The 20,127-nt window shown below is 39.4% G+C and overlaps 1 protein-coding gene and 6 non-coding genes across 7 annotated transcripts in view; 1 reads left to right on the top strand and 6 right to left on the bottom strand.

Annotated features, from left to right (window-relative positions):
• LOC105921322 (transcriptional enhancer factor TEF-3) overlaps nt 1–6,033 on the top strand; it is a 37,225-nt gene extending 31,192 nt beyond the window's left edge. The window contains exons 9-11 of the mRNA XM_036132519.1: nt 433–573; nt 1,146–1,298; nt 5,074–6,033. Coding sequence (XP_035988412.1) covers nt 433–573; nt 1,146–1,298; nt 5,074–5,187 — 408 coding nt within the window. The 3' untranslated portion in view covers nt 5,188–6,033. The remainder of the gene's footprint in view (nt 1–432; nt 574–1,145; nt 1,299–5,073) is intronic.
• Nucleotides 6,034–8,371: 2,338 nt separating this feature from the next.
• trnan-guu lies at nt 8,372–8,445 on the bottom strand. Its single transcript has one exon. It is a non-coding gene; the product is annotated as a tRNA-Asn (tRNA).
• A 2,693-nt stretch (nt 8,446–11,138) lies between these two features.
• On the bottom strand, nt 11,139–11,212 carry trnan-guu. The gene has a single exon. It is a non-coding gene; the product is annotated as a tRNA-Asn (tRNA).
• Nucleotides 11,213–12,979: 1,767 nt separating this feature from the next.
• On the bottom strand, nt 12,980–13,053 carry trnan-guu. The gene has a single exon. It is a non-coding gene; the product is annotated as a tRNA-Asn (tRNA).
• Nucleotides 13,054–13,904: 851 nt separating this feature from the next.
• On the bottom strand, nt 13,905–13,978 carry trnan-guu. The gene has a single exon. It is a non-coding gene; the product is annotated as a tRNA-Asn (tRNA).
• A 1,768-nt stretch (nt 13,979–15,746) lies between these two features.
• Nucleotides 15,747–15,820, bottom strand: trnan-guu. Its single transcript has one exon. It is a non-coding gene; the product is annotated as a tRNA-Asn (tRNA).
• Nucleotides 15,821–16,665: 845 nt separating this feature from the next.
• Nucleotides 16,666–16,739, bottom strand: trnan-auu. Its single transcript has one exon. It is a non-coding gene; the product is annotated as a tRNA-Asn (tRNA).
• Between the last annotated feature and the right edge of the window lie 3,388 nt (nt 16,740–20,127).

Consider the following 20,127-nt stretch of genomic DNA (forward strand, 5'->3'; position numbering starts at 1 on the left):
ATATTCAGTCCAAAACCTTCAGTCAACCTCTTGACCTAAATCCAGCTGAAACTGTTTGGCAAGACATGAAGGTTTCTGTTCAGCCACCCTCCGTCTAATATGACTGACCTTGAACTACATTTCAAAGAAGAATGGGGAAATTGTAAATTGTGGAGTTGTATTTTTCTTAGAAAGCTCAGCCAATTGCTCTGGCAAACATACAACGCTCCTTGTTCCTCTATTACTCATCATAACATTTTAATATTAGCAACTGAAATAACTTAAATAGCACAACATTGAAACCTTAAAAATCAGCATTGCAAAAAAAAAAAAAACTCAGGAAATATATAGGGAAAAAACAGATGGTCAAGTGGACATGTTCAATGTATTACAGAGTAGAATACAAATTAATTTTGATAAGCTGACCCTAGTGTGTTTTTGCCCTTCTTCTAGGCGGACCTCAGTCTAAACCTACAGGATGACAGCAGCTTCTTCTACGGCGTTTCCAGCCAGTATGAGAGCTCTGAGAACATGATTATCACCTCATCCACTAAGGTCTGCTCTTTTGGCAAACAGGTGGTGGAGAAGGTGGAGGTAAGACAGTGGAGAACGTCAGTCATCTCTCTTTCAATTTCAACATTAAAGGGACACGACCCACAGTTTCCTCCCTGCTGGCTCAGATGGATTCCTGTCAGCTTCCTCCGATCTGTGGTCAGGAAACTGACTCATAAAATCTCCCCAATCTGACTAAGTCCTGTTTTTCCAGTTAACTATACTGAGTGGCCACTCAGTCCCCACACAGGGCTGATGGATTGTACAATATGAACACAAAGCCCATATCTCCTGGTTGAGCCATCGGCCTCAGCAGGCCACATGATTATATTTAATGGTTTCACTATTTGATTACAGTCGTCACGAGAAATGTGTTTAATGTCAAATGTGGCATGCCATATGCTGCATTAGATATATTGCATTATTCACATTACAGCTTATCCCATGAAACCACTGTATCTATTGAAGTGTCAGTGGACCATACACCCTTATGGGTTTTTGTTTTTCTTTTGTAGATGGAACATTTTTTACCCTTTTCCTGTCTGTTAACTTCTCTTTCAGAATGTGGGGATCTCTTAGATGTGGGATTAATTTGCTATCTTTATTTTTCACAGACGGAGTACGCGCGCTTTGAGAACGGACGATACGTGTTTCGGATCCACCGATCTCCGCTATGTGAATACATGATTAATTTCATCCACAAGCTCAAACACCTCCCTGAGAAATACATGATGAACAGCGTACTGGAAAATTTCACTATCCTTCAGGTACATACAAGAATGTGTGGTTTATTCTGGTAAACTAGACTTTAAAGACTGTGTCTCCACGCATGTTGCTAACATTTGAATGATTATTGTGAAAAGATTGACTTTCTCTTTTCTGCAACTTCACTGTGCAGATTGTTTGCTTTACAAGGTCCACACCAAACAGTCTTATCCTCTCTGTTACCAAACGGCAAACTCTTACAAAAGTATTCACACCCTAAACATAAACTTCCATATATCATTGTATTTTGTATGGCATGCATCGCATTTACCTCCGTTATTCCCCCTGGACACATTTAGATAAATAAAACCAGTTCAACCATTTGCTTTTAGAATTCACATAATTAGAAAGTATATTTCAAATGCGTGTAATTTAATCTCACTATAAATCCAGCTGTTCTGTGAAAGCCTCAGTGGTTTGTTATAGAATATTAATGTACAAACTGTATCATGAAGACTAAGAAACACAGCAGACAGGTCAGGAATATAGTTGTCAAGAAATTTAAAGCAGGGCTAGTTTAAATAAACAACATCCTAAGATTTGGTTATCCTGCACGGTGTAAAAAATAAGACTTCTTCTAATTCAGCATGACTACATTATCTTTATCCACTTTTCCACTGAAATCATTATGCTCTTGGTTTTCTAAAAGTATTTCATGTGACAAAAGAGAACAATTTTATCCTCTCGGGTTATAGGTCTCTCAATCTGGATTTATCTTCTGATAAACATATGCCTTCAGAAATGTGAGAACAGTGACGAATTAAAAACCCTTATAAGATGCTCACATCTGAAACAACTGGCTGATGTTTACATAATATTTTTTTTTTTAATATTTGAAAAATCTGTTAAACATGTAATATCCTCACTTAAGTGGGACTACCAACAGTCTGGCAGTGTTTAGACCAGATACGTCCTAGCACATCATTTAATCTATGCTGAAGTTAGCTGGATTCTCCTGAATGAGCCGCTGTGCTCCTCAGACAACAGACACTGAGAGGAAAGTGCATCGGGTGGAGCGTATCACCACAGCAAGAGTCATTATCTGCAACAACGTTCAAAGAAGTTTGTGTTCCTTCTGTTGACGGCTGCATTCCTGCGAAAACGAGCCTGGGGACAATAACTATATTGAGCCCACGCTGGCAACCGCATGGCAGCATGTCATTATAGGGCTCAATGGGCTGATTTAGTTCAGATTAACCAGCAGCTCATAATCACATACAGACAGCAGATACATGGAGACTTACTGTTGCAGCACAATGGATAGCGCCTCTTGTTACAAGTGTTTCTTTCAGTGCAAAAATACAGACAACAATGAGTTGCTAAAGCTGTGCGCTTGTGTTGTGCTTGTAGCGTTGCCATGGCATTGTCACACTCTTGCAATGATTTAGGTAGATATCAGCATTGTGTATTTAAAAAAAGAGGTTTCCTGTGCAGTAATAAAAAGTCTGGAAAGTTTGAGATTTGATTTTTCAAGTTAAAACACCAATCAGAATTGATTTCCAACCTGTTTCTGTAAAGCTTCAACTTGCCAAGACTGTTTTCGTATTATTCTGCCTTCTCTGGGAAAACTACTGTATGATATAAGAAAGCATAAGAACAGCATATTTTAAAGTCTGGCTATGTTTGGAGCAGAGGCAACATCAGAGTGTGTGAGAAAGCAGTTAAACAAGACAAAATAAGTACAATATTCATTGTGATCTGTATGTAGCATCTCATATATGGTATTAGTGCATTTTTTGCTGCTAGCATGAGTGTCCACCCCTAATCTGAGATTTCCTCAAGGGTGCCAACATTTCCAAAAATTTTGCACATTTTATAGTAGAGACTGAAAGCTCAAAAGGATAAAACAGAGCTGCTTTGCTGCACTCCGTTCAGCCTTTTTATCTCCTGCCTGAATGAATAACTGACAGGTCTGAACATGATGTTGGAAACAGTTTCCTTTTAACAAGATTCTTTGTTTCCTCTTGTTTTAAACACCTCACTGATATAGAAACTACCCACGTTTGAGTCTTCCTCTCTCCGTAGAAGCTTCATGCCAAAGAGTGTTAAACACACAACCTGGTGGTGCATAGTATGGTGCATTCAATGGCCAGGAGAAAACTGGGTCGTTGAGTCCTACTGCCGTTTTTCATATTTGAGTACCTAAAAGAAGGACATGTGTTTTGTTTTACACTGATATACATTTAAAGGAGCAATAAGTAAGATATTTACCGTAAAAACAACCTAAATCATTTTCATTTGTCCCCTGGGATGGAAGTAACATTCTTTATAAACCATCTTCAATGTCTTAGTCACATTTTTCATCTTTCAAATCTAGAGGTAAGGTCCAGAACTACTTTGGTTCAGAGTGTAGCCCGTGTATACTTCCTGGTGAGAGGAGCCAATCATATCGGACTTCCAAAAACAGAGCACAGCATTTGGTATTTTATTTTGGCAAAAGAGCAGCAACCTGCTAACAAGGAAGCCAGTAAGAGAAGCAGACTAGAAATAGAATAAAACGTCATATACCTATCCCGTGGAAGTAAAAATTCACAACAGCAACACACCATTTAAAAATGGCATATTAGATTGTTTCAGTGGCAAGCTTTTGTACCGATTTGAGCCACAAGGTGTCAATATTACTTATAGGTCTTTTACATCATATTTATTGTATTTGATTTGCCACATTGCAACTGACAAAATCACGGCATATGAGACATGGCACATGCCCCGATGTTGCAAGTTGTAATGTGGCAAATGTATTGCTCAGTGTGATCTGTAAGTAACTGACAGAGAACACACTAAACCCAAAATAAATTAATTAAAAAATAAAAATATATAAAACAGCTTTTTGTCCCTTAGATGTTCTCAGATCAAGATTTTAAACTGAAGCTGTGGTCCTTTAAAGGTCTGGTTAAGATGCTAAACAAATAAAGCACTCCAACTCTCTTTTTATTTTTTTGCAAAGTATATTTATTGAGCTTTTTTTTAACAGAAACAAGAAAGCAAACCCTCAAAAACAGGAAATAACTCAAGGAGGAAAACAAAAAAAACCTAATTATTATCCGGGTGACAAGACAAAAAAAAAATACTTATAGTCACACAAAGCAAAATAAAATAGAAGCTAAACCAAAACAGTCCACAGTGGTTATCCAAAAGACCTTCAAGAAGAAAATACATCTTATTCAGAGTCAAAATGTATAGTTGGTTGTTCTACATGGGAGATAAATGGATGCAATGTCAAATCAAACTTAGTCTCCAACTCCCATTTTTTAAATTACAAACAATACATATATATCACTAATCACGTACCAAGTTTTAAAGAATCTGGATTTAGTGTAGGATAATACAGATCTGATTTTATAAGTATAAGTTTTATTATAAAACTAAGTCATGATGGTGATGAAGTCAACATCACCATCATGTTATTTTGTGATTAGTGGAATCTGAGGTCAATGTTTTGTACTCTTATGTCAATATTGTTACAGAAATTGCTGGAAAAGTTAGGATATTTTTTAATTAAAATAGTTCAGTTGGACCCTAAAATAAATATATATATATATTTAATTCTTCATAGTGAACACAAATTATACTGTACGCTCTCATTATTTCCCCTATGAATGCACAACCTTTCACATCTAAAGGTAGTGCATAAGGAGAAATTAAGAGATGCCAGTTTAAAATGTAAAGTTATTGATGAAGATGCACAAAGCTTTCCATCTGCTACATTCCCAGCCATGTGAGAGGAATCCATAAATATTAAGACTATTTTTTTCCTTCTGTTTTTATTTTTTCCAGGTGGTAACAAACAGGGACACCCTGGAGACCCTGCTGTGCATAGCTTACGTCTTTGAGGTGTCTACAAGCGAGCATGGCGCACAGCATCATATTTACAGGCTAGTCAAAGACTGACACAGTTACACTGTTGGAACTTGCCAGCTCTCAGACCTTTTTTGTAGTGGGAGTTAAGCAAAAGCACACCAAACAAAAGACTACAGACGCCACAGAGCTTAAAGCTGGAATCTGCCAAGTTGGTTCAGAACTCTGAGAAACACTGGCCGCGTCAGGGTGCGCAAGAACACTACTACTGCTGAAGAAGATGAACCGTGGATGTCGAAAGACTGAAAAAGTGTGAAGAAGGACCATCCTACACTGTGGTCTCTATACCAAAGGAGCCAAACATGGCCAACAGAAGCTGCATGAGAGAGTTTTTGTCGGTCTTTGTGTTTATCTAGATCTTGTTTTAAATGTAGATTCTATTACAGACATGCATGTGCAGGGGGTGTCGAGTTGGACTGCCTCAGGGTGCCATCTAGTGGCTTGAATTAATATTACAGCGAGAAAAAGATTCAAGATCCCTTTTGCACATCCGCTGATTACAATTGATGGTGCAGATATTTTGTGTTATCACAGTATTTCAGTGATCATGTGCAGAATCACATTCATCTCTTCTTAACAATGTTAGGATGAGCTTATTGCAGAAACCTGTTGTATTCATTTTGTTTGGCATTGATTGTTGAAAGTGTCTTGTGTTGTTTCTTGTCTTTGATTGACAAAAGTCTGAGTCCAACTGAAGGCACATAGTAACACTTCTAACCTGAACAAACTGGGATTTGTAAACTGAAGTTGTCTGCATATGCAAGTTGGCCTAGAAAAACAAGCATTTCACATACAACTCCTGTTGCTGGGTTTTTGTAAAGTGTGGTATGCATCTAATGGCATATACAATTAAAAGTAGGATTTATCCCTATAAACTTACAATTTACTGAGTACATGTGGAAGCAAAGCTCCGTATACATTTTGCTTTGCAAAAGTGCCTATGACCTCTGAACTTTTTCACATTTTCAGGTTAAAACCACAAACGTTAATGTGTTTTGTTGGGATTTTAATAGATAGACCAACAACAAGTGGGGTATAAATGGGAAGTTTAAGGAAAAGGATGCATAGTGAAACACATAAAAAAATAACAGGTGGGGTATGCATTTGTATTGAGCCACCTTTGGTCTGCCTTCAGAGGTCACCTAATTTGTAAACGAGGTTGAAACTGTAAAGCTGTTCTGTGGAGACCTCAGTGGTTTGTTACAGAACAGAAGTCACAAAGAAGTCCAAGGAACACAGCAGACAGGGCAATAAGCTTGGAACAACTCATGAAGCTTTCAGAAATATACAGAATATGGGACAACGGCAGACCAACCAAGACATATTCGCCCACCTAAACTGACAGGTTTGGTAGGACAGCATTAATCAGAGGAACAGTCAAGAGGCCTAGAGTAACTGGGGGAGCTATAAAGAGCCACTACTCAGATGGGATAATGTTCACAGGACAACTGTTAGCTGTGCCCTCTAAAAATATTGTCCTTGTTGAAGAGAAGTAAGAAGAAAGACATTAGAAGTTCATCTTAAAGTTAGTGTTTTGTGTAGCAAAACACTAACTCTACACATCACCTTGAACAGAGCATCATCATGCTTTTCAGTTCTTCCTTTTCACATTGAAATCATTCAGCTGTTAATTTACCCCCTTTTTCCTGTGTTCCGGGGTGTGTCTGAGAGCAACTCGTTTTGGTCCGATCTCTAAATCTAAAAGAGGCACTTCACACCCCGCCCCCGTCCAGGTATCAGAGTGTTCCATTCCACACAGTTTGGCCATTTTTATAGTATGCTTTGGGTGGATGCTGTAATGACCAACCAAACATGTTGACTTATCCACTTGTAGCTTCAGCGTCTTTCAACTGGGACTACAAAATGGCACTGAGAAACAAAAATGGTGCATTCGCAAAATTGGTAAGCTGGTAGTCCATGACCTTGTTTAGCAGTTCCGCAGCAAATACTTTGACGTAATTGGTAAAAAAAACAAACCTAAACATACAGACAAGAGTTACAGTAAACAGGTTTAGATCAAAGTACATTCATGTAGTTCGTGTGTGTGTGTGTGTGTGTGTGTGTGTGTGTGTGTGTGTGTGTGTAGACAGACAAACAGATACAGGTACATATCAAAGACTTTTCAGAAAGTGAAACTTGTATAGATTCATTATACATAGAATGAAACATTCCAAGCCTTTATTTCTTGTAGTTTTAATGATTATGGCTCACAGAAAATGAAAACCGAAATTTTGGTTTCTCAGAAAAATAATAACATCATTAAAATATGATATTTTAAACATATGTCAGGCTTCTAAAAATGGACTCAATACTTGGTTGGGCCTTTTGCATGAATTATTACATCAATGCAGCGTGGTATGAAGGCGATCAGCCTGTGGTTTTGCTGAGTTATGATGGAATTCCAGGTTGCTTTGATAGCGGCCTTCAGGTCTTCTGCATTGTTGGGTCTGGCGCCTCTCACTCTCCTCTTGACGGTACCCCAGATATTTTCTGAATTTGTCAGTGTCAAATACTACTCGTCCAAGTCAAACTTCTTTGACCAAACATAGAAAAGAAACAAAAATAACTTCAATGTTCCACAACGGCCAAATTCGGACGTGACAAGTGCAAAAACGCAGACAGGATACGCCACAATTACACACTAGATTTAGCGATATGAATAAAAAGGCTCATTGAAAGTTACATTATAAAGCAGAAGAGAAACATCCATACCAAACATCCTCCTTTGTGTGTGACAATATTGGTCACTTACTACACAGTGGTGACTCTCCTGAACACATCCCTTGGAAAGTATTGCCAACCTTGCTCACACAGCCCTAAACTTTCAGCAGAAATGAAGTTCAAAGCTATGCAAACAGCAGAAAAATGTTAGAATGCTGTGGAAACTTTGAGTTTTCAAACTTAAGGAAATCCTGGACCACTTCTTAGCCATCAACTAAGAGAAAAATTCAAAATATCGCCAATGGGTTGTGCTTAAATCTGGAAAACCGTGGTTTTCATCACCGATTCAGTCTTATAACTGCCTTGAATTTTAGAAGTTTAGGTATAATTCCTCATTGACAGCTGTTATGAATATTGTTTATTTGGATCTTTGAAAGAGGTCAAATACAGGATACGTGGCAAGCCGATTTTATCTAACAATTTGGCAAGTATTGCTCAAACATGGTTGTGTAGAGGATTGTTGCTTTAACTCAATCTGCGTTTTAAAGCAAACAAACGTCCCTGGGTGGGCTCGAACCACCATCCTTTCGGTTAACAGCCGAACGCGCTAACCAATTGCGCCACAGAGACTTGGCCGGCACAGTGGTATGGGAGGCCGTCGCAGTCATGTACTGAACCCTTAATATCTTTTCCTGACGGCACAAACGGAATTCCATAGACCTTGAACTAGTCAAATCTAAAGGTTTTGTGTGATGGAGAATTTGTCAGTGTCAAATACTACTCGTCCAAGTCAAACCTCTTTGACCAAACATAGAAAAGAAACAAAAATAACTTCATTGTTCCACAACGGCCAAATTCGGACGTGACAAGTGCAAAAACGCAGACAGTATACGCCACAATTACACACTAGATTTAGCGATATGAATAAAAAGGCTCATTGAAAGTTACATTATAAAGCAGAAGAGAAACATCCATACCAAACATCCTCCTTTGTGTGTGACAATATTGGTCACTTACTACACAGTGGTGACTCTCCTGAACACATCCCTTGGAAAGTATTGCCAACCTTGCTCACACAGCCCTAAACTTTCAGCAGAAATGAAGTTCAAAGCTATGCAAACAGCAGAAAAATGTTAGAATGCTGTGGAAACTTTGAGTTTTCAAACTTAAGGAAATCCTGGACCACTTCTTAGCCATCAACTAAGAGAAAAATTCAAAATATCGCCAATGGGTTGTGCTTAAATCTGGAAAACCGTGGTTTTCATCACCGGTCAGTCTTATAACTGCCTTGAATTTTAGAAGTTTAGGTATAATTCCTCATTGACAGCTGTTATGAATATTGTTTATTTGGATCTTTGAAAGAGGTCAAATACAGGATACGTGGCAAGCCGATTTTATCTAACAATTTGGCAAGTATTGCTCAAACATGGTTGTGTAGAGGATTGTTGCTTTAACTCAATCTGCGTTTTAAAGCAAACAAACGTCCCCGGGTGGGCTCGAGCCACCATCCTTTCGGTTAACAGCCGAACGCGCTAACCAATTGCGCCACAGAGACTTGGCCGGCACAGTGGTATGGGAGGCCGTCGCAGTCATGTACTGAACCCTTAATATCTTTTCCTGACGGCACAAACGGAATTCCATAGACCTTGAACTAGTCAAATCTAAAGGTTTTGTGTGATGGAGAATTTGTCAGTGTCAAATACTACTCGTCCAAGTCAAACTTCTTTGACCAAACATAGAAAAGAAACAAAAATAACTTCATTGTTCCACAACGGCCAAATTCGGACGTGACAAGTGCAAAAACGCAGACAGTATACGCCACAATTACACACTAGATTTAGCGATATGAATAAAAAGGCTCATTGAAAGTTACATTATAAAGCAGAAGAGAAACATCCATACCAAACATCCTCCTTTGTGTGTGACAATATTGGTTACTTACTACACAGTGGTGATTCTCCTGAACACATCCCTTGGAAAGTATTGCCAACCTTGCTCACACAGCCCTAAACTTTCAGCAGAAATGAAGTTCAAAGCTATGCAAACAGCAGAAAAATGTTAGAATGCTGTGGAAACTTTGAGTTTTCAAACTTAAGGAAATCCTGGACCACTTCTTAGCCATCAACTAAGAGAAAAATTCAAAATATCGCCAATGGGTTGTGCTTAAATCTGGAAAACTGTGGTTTTCATCACCGGTCAGTCTTATAACTGCCTTGAATTTTAGGTATAATTCCTCATTGACAGCTGTTATGAATATTGTTTATTTGGATCTTTGAAAGAGGTCAAATACAGGATACGTGGCAAGCCGATTTTATCTAACAATTTGGCAAGTATTGCTCAAACATGGTTGTGTAGAGGATTGTTGCTTTAACTCAATCTGCGTTTTAAAGCAAACAAACGTCCCTGGGTGGGCTCGAACCACCATCCTTTTGGTTAACAGCCGAACGCGCTAACCAATTGCGCCACAGAGACTTGGCCGGCACAGTGGTATGGGAGGCCGTCGCAGTCATGTACTGAACCCTTAATATCTTTTCCTGACGGCACAAACGGAATTCCATAGACCTTGAACTAGTCAAATCTAAAGGTTTTGTGTGATGGAGAATTTGTCAGTGTCAAATACTACTCGTCCAAGTCAAACCTCTTTGACCAAACATAGAAAAGAAAAAAAAATAACTTCATTGTTCCACAACGGCCAAATTCGGACGTGACAAGTGCAAAAACGCAGACAGTATACGCCACAATTACACACTAGATTTAGCGATATGAATAAAAAGGCTCATTGAAAGTTACATTATAAAGCAGAAGAGAAACATCCATACCAAACATCCTCCTTTGTGTGTGACAATATTGGTCACTTACTACACAGTGGTGACTCTCCTGAACACATCCCTTGGAAAGTATTGCCAACCTTGCTCACACAGCCCTAAACTTTCAGCAGAAATGAAGTTCAAAGCTATGCAAACAGCAGAAAAATGTTAGAATGCTGTGGAAACTTTGAGTTTTCAAACTTAAGGAAATCCTGGACCACTTCTTAGCCATCAACTAAGAGAAAAATTCAAAATATCGCCAATGGGTTGTGCTTAAATCTGGAAAACCGTGGTTTTCATCACCGGTCAGTCTTATAACTGCCTTGAATTTTAGAAGTTTAGGTATAATTCCTCATTGACAGCTGTTATGAATATTGTTTATTTGGATCTTTGAAAGAGGTCAAATACAGGATACGTGGCAAGCTGATTTTATCTAACAATTTGGCAAGTATTGCTCAAACATGGTTGTGTAGAGGATTGTTGCTTTAACTCAATCTGCGTTTTAAAGCAAACAAACGTCCCTGGGTGGGCTCGAACCACCATCCTTTCGGTTAACAGCCGAACGCGCTAACCAATTGCGCCACAGAGACTTGGCCGGCACAGTGGTATGGGAGGCCGTCGCAGTCATGTACTGAACCCTTAATATCTTTTCCTGACGGCACAAACGGAATTCCATAGACCTTGAACTAGTCAAATCTAAAGGTTTTGTGTGATGGAGAATTTGTCAGTGTCAAATACTACTCGTCCAAGTCAAACTTCTTTGACCAAACATAGAAAAGAAACAAAAATAACTTCATTGTTCCACAACGGCCAAATTCGGACGTGACAAGTGCAAAAACGCAGACAGGATACGCCACAATTACACACTAGATTTAGCGATATGAATAAAAAGGCTCATTGAAAGTTACAGTATAAAGCAGAAGAGAAACATCCATACCAAACATCCTCCTTTGTGTGTGACAATATTGGTCACTTACTACACAGTGGTGACTCTCCTGAACACATCCCTTGGAAAGTATTGCCAACCTTGCTCACACAGCCCTAAACTTTCAGCAGAAATGAAGTTCAAAGCTATGCAAACAGCAGAAAAATGTTAGAATGCTGTGGAAACTTTGAGTTTTCAAACTTAAGGAAATCCTGGACCACTTCTTAGCCATCAACTAAGAGAAAAATTCAAAATATCGCCAATGGGTTGTGCTTAAATCTGGAAAACTGTGGTTTTCATCACCGGTCAGTCTTATAACTGCCTTGAATTTTAGGTATAATTCCTCATTGACAGCTGTTATGAATATTGTTTATTTGGATCTTTGAAAGAGGTCAAATACAGGATACGTGGCAAGCCGATTTTATCTAACAATTTGGCAAGTATTGCTCAAACATGGTTGTGTAGAGGATTGTTGCTTTAACTCAATCTGCGTTTTAAAGCAAACAAACGTCCCTAGGTGGGCTCGAACCACCATCCTTTCGGTTAACAGCCGAACGCACCAACCAATTGCGCCACAGAGACTTGGCCGGCACAGCGGTATGGGAGGCCGTTGCAGTCATGTACTGAACCCTTAATATCTTTTCCTGACGGCACAAACGGAATTCCATAGACCTTGAACTAGTCAAATCTAAAGGTTTTGTGTGATAGAGAATTTGTCAGTGTCAAATACTACTCGTCCAAGTCAAACTTCTTTGACCAAACATAGAAAAGAAACAAAAATAACTTCATTGTTCCACAACGGCCAAATTCGGACGTGACAAGTGCAAAAACGCAGACAGGATACGCCACAATTACACACTAGATTTAGCGATATGAATAAAAAGGCTCATTGAAAGTTACATTATAAAGCAGAAGAGAAACATCCATACCAAACATCCTCCTTTGTGTGTGACAATATTGGTCACTTACTACACAGTGGTGACTCTCCTGAACACATCCCTTGGAAAGTATTGCCAACCTTGCTTACACAGCCCTAAACTTTCAGCAGAAATGAAGTTCAAAGCTATGCAAACAGCAGAAAAATGTTAGAATGCTGTGGAAACTTTGAGTTTTCAAACTTAAGGAAATCCTGGACCACTTCTTAGCCATCAACTAAGAGAAAAATTAAAAATATCGCCAATGGGTTGTGCTTAAATCTGGAAAACGTGGTTTTCATCACCGGTCAGTCTTATAACTGCCTTGAATTTTAGAAGTTTAGGTATAATTCCTCATTGACAGCTGTTATGAATATTGTTTATTTGGATCTTTGAAAGAGGTCAAATACAGGATACGTGGCAAGCCGATTTTATCTAACAATTTGGCAAGTATTGCTCAAACATTGTTGTGTAGAGGATTGTTGCTTTAACTCAATCTGCGTTTTAAAGCAAACAAACGTCCCTGGGTGGGCTCGAACCACCATCCTTTCGGTTAACAGCCGAACGCGCTAACCAATTGCGCCACAGAGACTTGGCCGGCACAGTGGTATGGGAGGCCGTCGCAGTCATGTACTGAACCCTTAATATCTTTTCCTGACGGCACAAACGGAATTCCATAGACCTTGAACTAGTCAAATCTAAAGGTTTTGTGTGATGGAGAATTTGTCAGTGTCAAATACTACTCGTCCAAGTCAAACCTCTTTGACCAAACATAGAAAAGAAACAAAAATAACTTCATTGTTCCACAACGGCCAAATTCGGACGTGACAAGTGCAAAAACGCAGACAGTATACGCCACAATTACACACTAGATTTAGCGATATGAATAAAAAGGCTCATTGAAAGTTACATTATAAAGCAGAAGAGAAACATCCATACCAAACATCCTCCTTTGTGTGTGACAATATTGGTCACTTACTACACAGTGGTGACTCTCCTGAACACATCCCTTGGAAAGTATTGCCAACCTTGCTCACACAGCCCTAAACTTTCAGCAGAAATGAAGTTCAAAGCTATGCAAACAGCAGAAAAATGTTAGAATGCTGTGGAAACTTTGAGTTTTCAAACTTAAGGAAATCCTGGACCACTTCTTAGCCATCAACTAAGAGAAAAATTCAAAATATCGCCAATGGGTTGTGCTTAAATCTGGAAAACCGTGGTTTTCATCACCGGTCAGTCTTATAACTGCCTTGAATTTTAGAAGTTTAGGTATAATTCCTCATTGACAGTTGTTATGAATATTGTTTAGTTGGATCTTTGAAAGAGGTCAAATACAGGATACGTGGCAAGCTGATTTTATCTAACAATTTGGCAAGTATTGCTCAAACATGGTTGTGTAGAGGATTGTTGCTTTAACTCAATCTGCGTTTTAAAGCAAACAGATGTCCCTGGGTGGGCTCGAACCACCATCCTTTCGGTTAACAGCCGAACGCGCTAACCAATTGCGCCACAGAGACTTGGCCGGCACAGTGGTATGGGAGGCCGTCGCACTCATGTACTGAACCCTTAATATCTTTTCCTGACGGCACAAACGGAATTCCATAGACCTTGAACTAGTCAAATCTAAAGGTTTTGTGTGATGGAGAATTTGTCAGTGTCAAATGCAAGTCGTCCAAGTCAAACTTCTTTGACCAAACATAGAAAAGAAACAAAAATAACTTCATTGTTCCACAACGGCCAAATTCGGACGTGACAAGTGCAAAAACGCAGACAGGATACGCCACAATTACACACTAGATTTAGCGATATGAATAAAAAGGCTCATTGAAAGTTACATTATAAAGCAGAAGAGAAACATCCATACCAAACATCCTCCTTTGTGTGTGACAATATTGGTCACTTACTACACAGTGGTGACTCTCCTGAACACATCCCTTGGAAAGTATTGCCAACCTTGCTCACACAGCCCTAAACTTTCAGCAGAAATGAAGTTCAAAGCTATGCAAACAGCAGAAAAAAGTTAGAATGCTGTGGAAACTTTGAGTTTTCAAACTTAAGGAAATCCTGGACCACTTCTTAGCCATCAACTAAGAGAAAAATTCAAAATATCGCCAATGGGTTGTGCTTAAATCTGGAAAACTGTGGTTTTCATCACCGGTCAGTCTTATAACTGCCTTGAATTTTAGGTATAATTCCTCATTGACAGCTGTTATGAATATTGTTTATTTGGATCTTTGAAAGAGGTCAAATACAGGATACGTGGCAAGCCGATTTTATCTAACAATTTGGCAAGTATTGCTCAAACATGGTTGTGTAGAGGATTGTTGCTTTAACTCAATCTGCGTTTTAAAGCAAACAAACGTCCCTGGGTGGGCTCGAACCACCATCCTTTCGGTTAACAGCCGAACGCACTAACCAATTGCGCCACAGAGACTTGGCCGGCACAGTGGTATGGGAGGCCGTCGCAGTCATGTACTGAACCCTTAATATCTTTTCCTGACGGCACAAACGGAATTCCATAGACCTTGAACTAGTCAAATCTAAAGGTTTTGTGTGATGGAGAATTTGTCAGTGTCAAATACTACTCGTCCAAGTCAAACCTCTTTGACCAAACATAGAAAAGAAACAAAAATAACTTCATTGTTCCACAACGGCCAAATTCGGACGTGACAAGTGCAAAAACGCAGACAGTATACGCCACAATTACACACTAGATTTAGCGATATGAATAAAAAGGCTCATTGAAAGTTACATTATAAAGCAGAAGAGAAACATCCATACCAAACATCCTCCTTTGTGTGTGACAATATTGGTCACTTACTACACAGTGGTGACTCTCCTGAACACATCCCTTGGAAAGTATTGCCAACCTTGCTCACACAGCCCTAAACTTTCAGCAGAAATGAAGTTCAAAGCTATGCAAACAGCAGAAAAATGTTAGAATGCTGTGGAAACTTTGAGTTTTCAAACTTAAGGAAATCCTGGACCACTTCTTAGCCATCAACTAAGAGAAAAATTCAAAATATCGCCAATGGGTTGTGCTTAAATCTGGAAAACCGTGGTTTTCATCACCGGTCAGTCTTATAACTGCCTTGAATTTTAGAAGTTTAGGTATAATTCCTCATTGACAGCTGTTATGAATATTGTTTATTTGGATCTTTGAAAGAGGTCAAATACAGGATACGTGGCAAGCCGATTTTATCTAACAATTTGGCAAGTATTGCTCAAACATGGTTGTGTAGAGGATTGTTGCTTTAACTCAATCTGCGTTTTAAAGCAAACAGACGTCCCTGGGTGGGCTCGAACCACCATCCTTTCGGTTAACAGCCGAACGCGCTAACCAATTGCGCCACAGAGACTTGGCCGGCACAGTGGTATGGGAGGCCGTCGCACTCATGTACTGAACCCTTAATATCTTTTCCTGACGGCACAAACGGAATTCCATAGACCTTGAACTAGTCAAATCTAAAGGTTTTGTGTGATGGAGAATTTGTCAGTGTCAAATGCAAGTCGTCCAAGTCAAACTTCTTTGACCAAACATAGAAAAGAAACAAAAATAACTTCATTGTTCCACAACGGCCAATTCGGACGTGACAAGTGCAAAAACGCAGACAGGATACGCCACAATTACACACTAGATTTAGCGATATGAAATAAAAAGGCTCATTGAAAGTTACATTATAAAGCAGAAGAGAAACATCCATACCAAACATCCTCCTTTGTGTGTGACAATATTGGTCACTTACTACACAGTGGTGACTCTCCTGAACACATCCCTTGGAAAGTATTGCCAACCTTGCTCACACAGCCCTAAACTTTCAGCAGAAATGAAGTTTCAAAGCTATGCAAACAGCAGAAAAAATGTTAGAATGCTGTGGAAACTTTGAGTTTTCAAACTTAAGGAAATCCTGGACCACTTCTTAGCCATCAACTAAGAGAAAAATTCAAAATATCGCCAATGGGTTGTGCTTAAATCTGGAAAACTGTGGTTTTCATCACCGGTCAGTCTTATAACTGCCTTGAATTTTAGGTATAATTCCTCATTGACAGCTGTTATGAATATTGCTTATTTGGATCTTTGAAAGAGGTCAAATACAGGATACGTGGCAAGCCGATTTTATCTAACAATTTGGCAAGTATTGCTCAAACATGGTTGTGTAGAGGATTGTTGCTTTAACTAAATCTGCGTTTTAAAGCAAACAGACGTCCCTGGGTGGGCTCGAACCACCATCCTTTCGGTTAATAGCCGAACGCGCTAACCAATTGCGCCACAGAGACTTGGCCGGCACAGTGGTATGGGAGGCCGTCGCACTCATGTACTGAACCCTTAATATCTTTTCCTGACGGCACAAACGGAATTCCATAGACCTTGAACTAGTCAAATCTAAGGTTTGTGTGATGGAGAATTTGTCAGTGTCAAATGCAAGTCGTCCAAGTCAAACTTCTTTGACCAAACATAGAAAAGAAACAAAAATAACTTCATTGTTCCACAACGGCCAAATTCGGACGTGACAAGTGCAAAAACGCAGACAGGATACGCCATAATTACACACTAGATTTAGCGATATGAATAAAAAGGCTCATTGAAAGTTACATTATAAAGCAGAAGAGAAACATCCATACCAAACATCCTCCTTGTGTGTGACAATATTGGTCACTTACTACACAGTGGTGACTCTCCTGAACACATCCCTTGGAAAGTATTGCCAACCTTGCTCACACAGCCCTAAACTTTCAGCAGAAATGAAGTTCAAAAAGCTATGCAAACAGCAGAAAAATGTTAGAATGCTGTGGAAACTTTGAGTTTTCAAACTTAAGGAAATCCTGGACCACTTCTTAGCCATCAACTAAGAGAAAAATTCAAAATATCGCCAATGGGTTGTGCTTAAATCTGGAAAACTGTGGTTTTTCATCACCGGTCAGTCTTATAACTGCCTTGAATTTTAGGTATAATTCCTCATTGAACAGCTGTTATGAATATTGTTTATTTGGATCTTTGAAAGAGGTCAAATACAGGATACGTGGCAAGCCGATTTTATCTAACAATTTGGCAAGTATTGCTCAAACATGGTTGTGTAAGGATTGTTTGCTTTAACTCAATCTGCGTTTTAAAGCAAACAGATGTCCCGGGGTGGCTCGAACCACCATCCTTTCGTTAATAGCCGAACGCGCTAACCAATTGCGCCACAGAGACTTGGCCGGCACAGTGGTATGGGAGGCCGTCGCACTCATGTACTGAACCCTTAATATCTTTTCCTGACGGCACAAACGGAATTCCATAGACCTTGAACTAGTCAAATCTAAAGGTTTTGTGTGATGGAGAATTGTCAGTGTCAAATGCAAGTCGTCCAAGTCAAACTTCTTTGACCAAACATAGAAAAGAAACAAAAATAACTTTCATTGTTCCACACCGGCCAAATTCGGACGTGACAAGTGCAAAAACGCAGACAGGATACGCCACAATACACACTAGATTAGCGATATGAATAAAAAGGCTCATTGAAAGTTACATTATAAAGCAGAAGAGAAACATCCATACCAAACATCCTCCTTTGTGTGTGACAATATTGGTCACTTACTACACAGTGGTGACTCTCCTGAACACATCCCTTGGAAAGTATTGCCAACCTTGCTCACACAGCCCTAAACTTTCAGCAGAAAATGAAGTTCAAAGCTATGCAAACAGCAGAAAAATGTTAGAATGCTGTGGAAACTTGAGTTTTCAAACTTAAGGAAATCCTGGACCACTTCTTAGCCATCAACTAAGAGAAAAATTCAAAATATCGCCAATGGGTTGTGCTTAAATCTGGAAAACTGTGGTTTTCATCACCGGTCAGTCTTATAACTGCCTTGAATTTTAGGTATAATTCCTCATTGACAGCTGTTATGAATATTGTTTATTTGGATCTTTGAAAGAGGTCAAATACAGGATACGTGGCAAGCCGATTTATCTAACAATTTGGCAAGTATTGCTCAAACATGGTTGTGTAGAGGATTGTTGCTTTAACTCAATCTGCGTTTTAAAGCAAACAAACGTCCTTGGGTGGGCTCGAACCACCATCCTTTCGGTTAACAGCCGAACGCGCTAACCAATTGCGCCACAGAGACTTGGCCGCACAGTGGTATGGGAGGCCGTCGCAGTCATGTACTGAACCCTTAATATCTTTTCCTGACGGCACAAACGGAATTCCATAGACCTTGAACTAGTCAAATCTAAAGGTTTTGTGTGATGGAGAATTTGTCAGTGTCAAATACTACTCGTCCAAGTCAAACTTCTTTGACCAACATAGAAAAGAAACAAAAATAACTTCATTGTTCCACAACGGCCAAATTCGGACGTGACAAGTGCAAAACGCAGACAGGATACGCCACAATTACACACTAGATTTAGCGATATGAATAAAAAGGCTCATTGAAAGTTACATTATAAAGCAGAGAGAAAACATCCATACCAACATCCTCCTTTGTGTGTGACAATATTGGTCACTTACTACACAGTGGTGACTCTCCCTGAACACATCCCTTGGAAAGTATTGCCAACCTTGCTTCACAGCCCTAAACTTTCAGCAGAAATGAAGTTCCAAAGCTATGCAAACAGCAGAAAAATGTTAGATGCTGTGGAAACTTTGAGTTTTCAAACTTAAGGAAATCCTGGACCACTTCTTAGCCATCAACTAAGAGAAAAATTCAAAATATCGCCAATGGGTTGTGCTTAAATCTGGAAAACCGTGGTTTTCATCACCGGTCAGTCTTATAACTGCCTTGAATTTTAGAAGTTTAGGTATAATTCCTCATTGACAGCTGTTATGAATATTGTTTATTTGGATCTTTGAAGAGGTTCAAATACAGGATACGTGGCAAGCCGATTTTATCTAACAATTTGGCAAGTATTGCTCAAACATGGTTGTGTAGAGGATTGTTGCTTTAACTCAATCTGCGTTTTAAAGCAAACAACCGTCCCTGGGTGGGCTCGAACCACCATCCTTTCGGTTAAAAGCCGAACGCGCTAACCAATTGCGCCACAGAGACTTGGCCGGCACAGTGGTATGGGAGGCCGTCGCACTCATGTACTGAACCCTTAATATCTTTTCCGACGGCACAAACGGAATTCCATAGACCTTGAACTAGTCAAATCTAAAGGTTTTTGTGTGGGAGAATTTGTCAGTGTCAAATACTACTCGTCCAAGTCACACTAACTTCTTTACCAAACATAGAAAAGAAACAAAAATAACTTCATTGTTCCACAACGCCAATTCGGACTGTGACAAGTGCAAAAACGCAGACAGGATACGCCACAATGACACCTAGATTTAGGATATAATAAAAGGCTCATTGAAAGTTACATTATAAGCAGAAGAAGAAACATCCTACCAAACATCCTCCTTTGTGTGTGACAATATTGGTCACTTACTACAACAGTTGGTGACTCTCCTGAACACATCCCTTGGAAAGTATTGCCAACTTGCTCACACAGCCCTAAACTTTTCAGCAGAAATGAAGTTCACTCAAAGCTATGCAAACAGCAGAAAAATGTTAGAATGCTGTGGAAACTTTGATAGTTTTCAAACTAAGGAATCCTGGACCACTTCTTAGCCCATCAACTAGAGAAAATTCAAAATATCGCCAATGGGTTGTGCTTAAATCTGGAAAACTTGGTTTTCATCAC

Source organism: Fundulus heteroclitus, unplaced genomic scaffold (genome assembly GCF_011125445.2).
Source record: "Fundulus heteroclitus isolate FHET01 unplaced genomic scaffold, MU-UCD_Fhet_4.1 scaffold_52, whole genome shotgun sequence".
NCBI lineage: Eukaryota > Metazoa > Chordata > Actinopteri > Cyprinodontiformes > Fundulidae > Fundulus > Fundulus heteroclitus.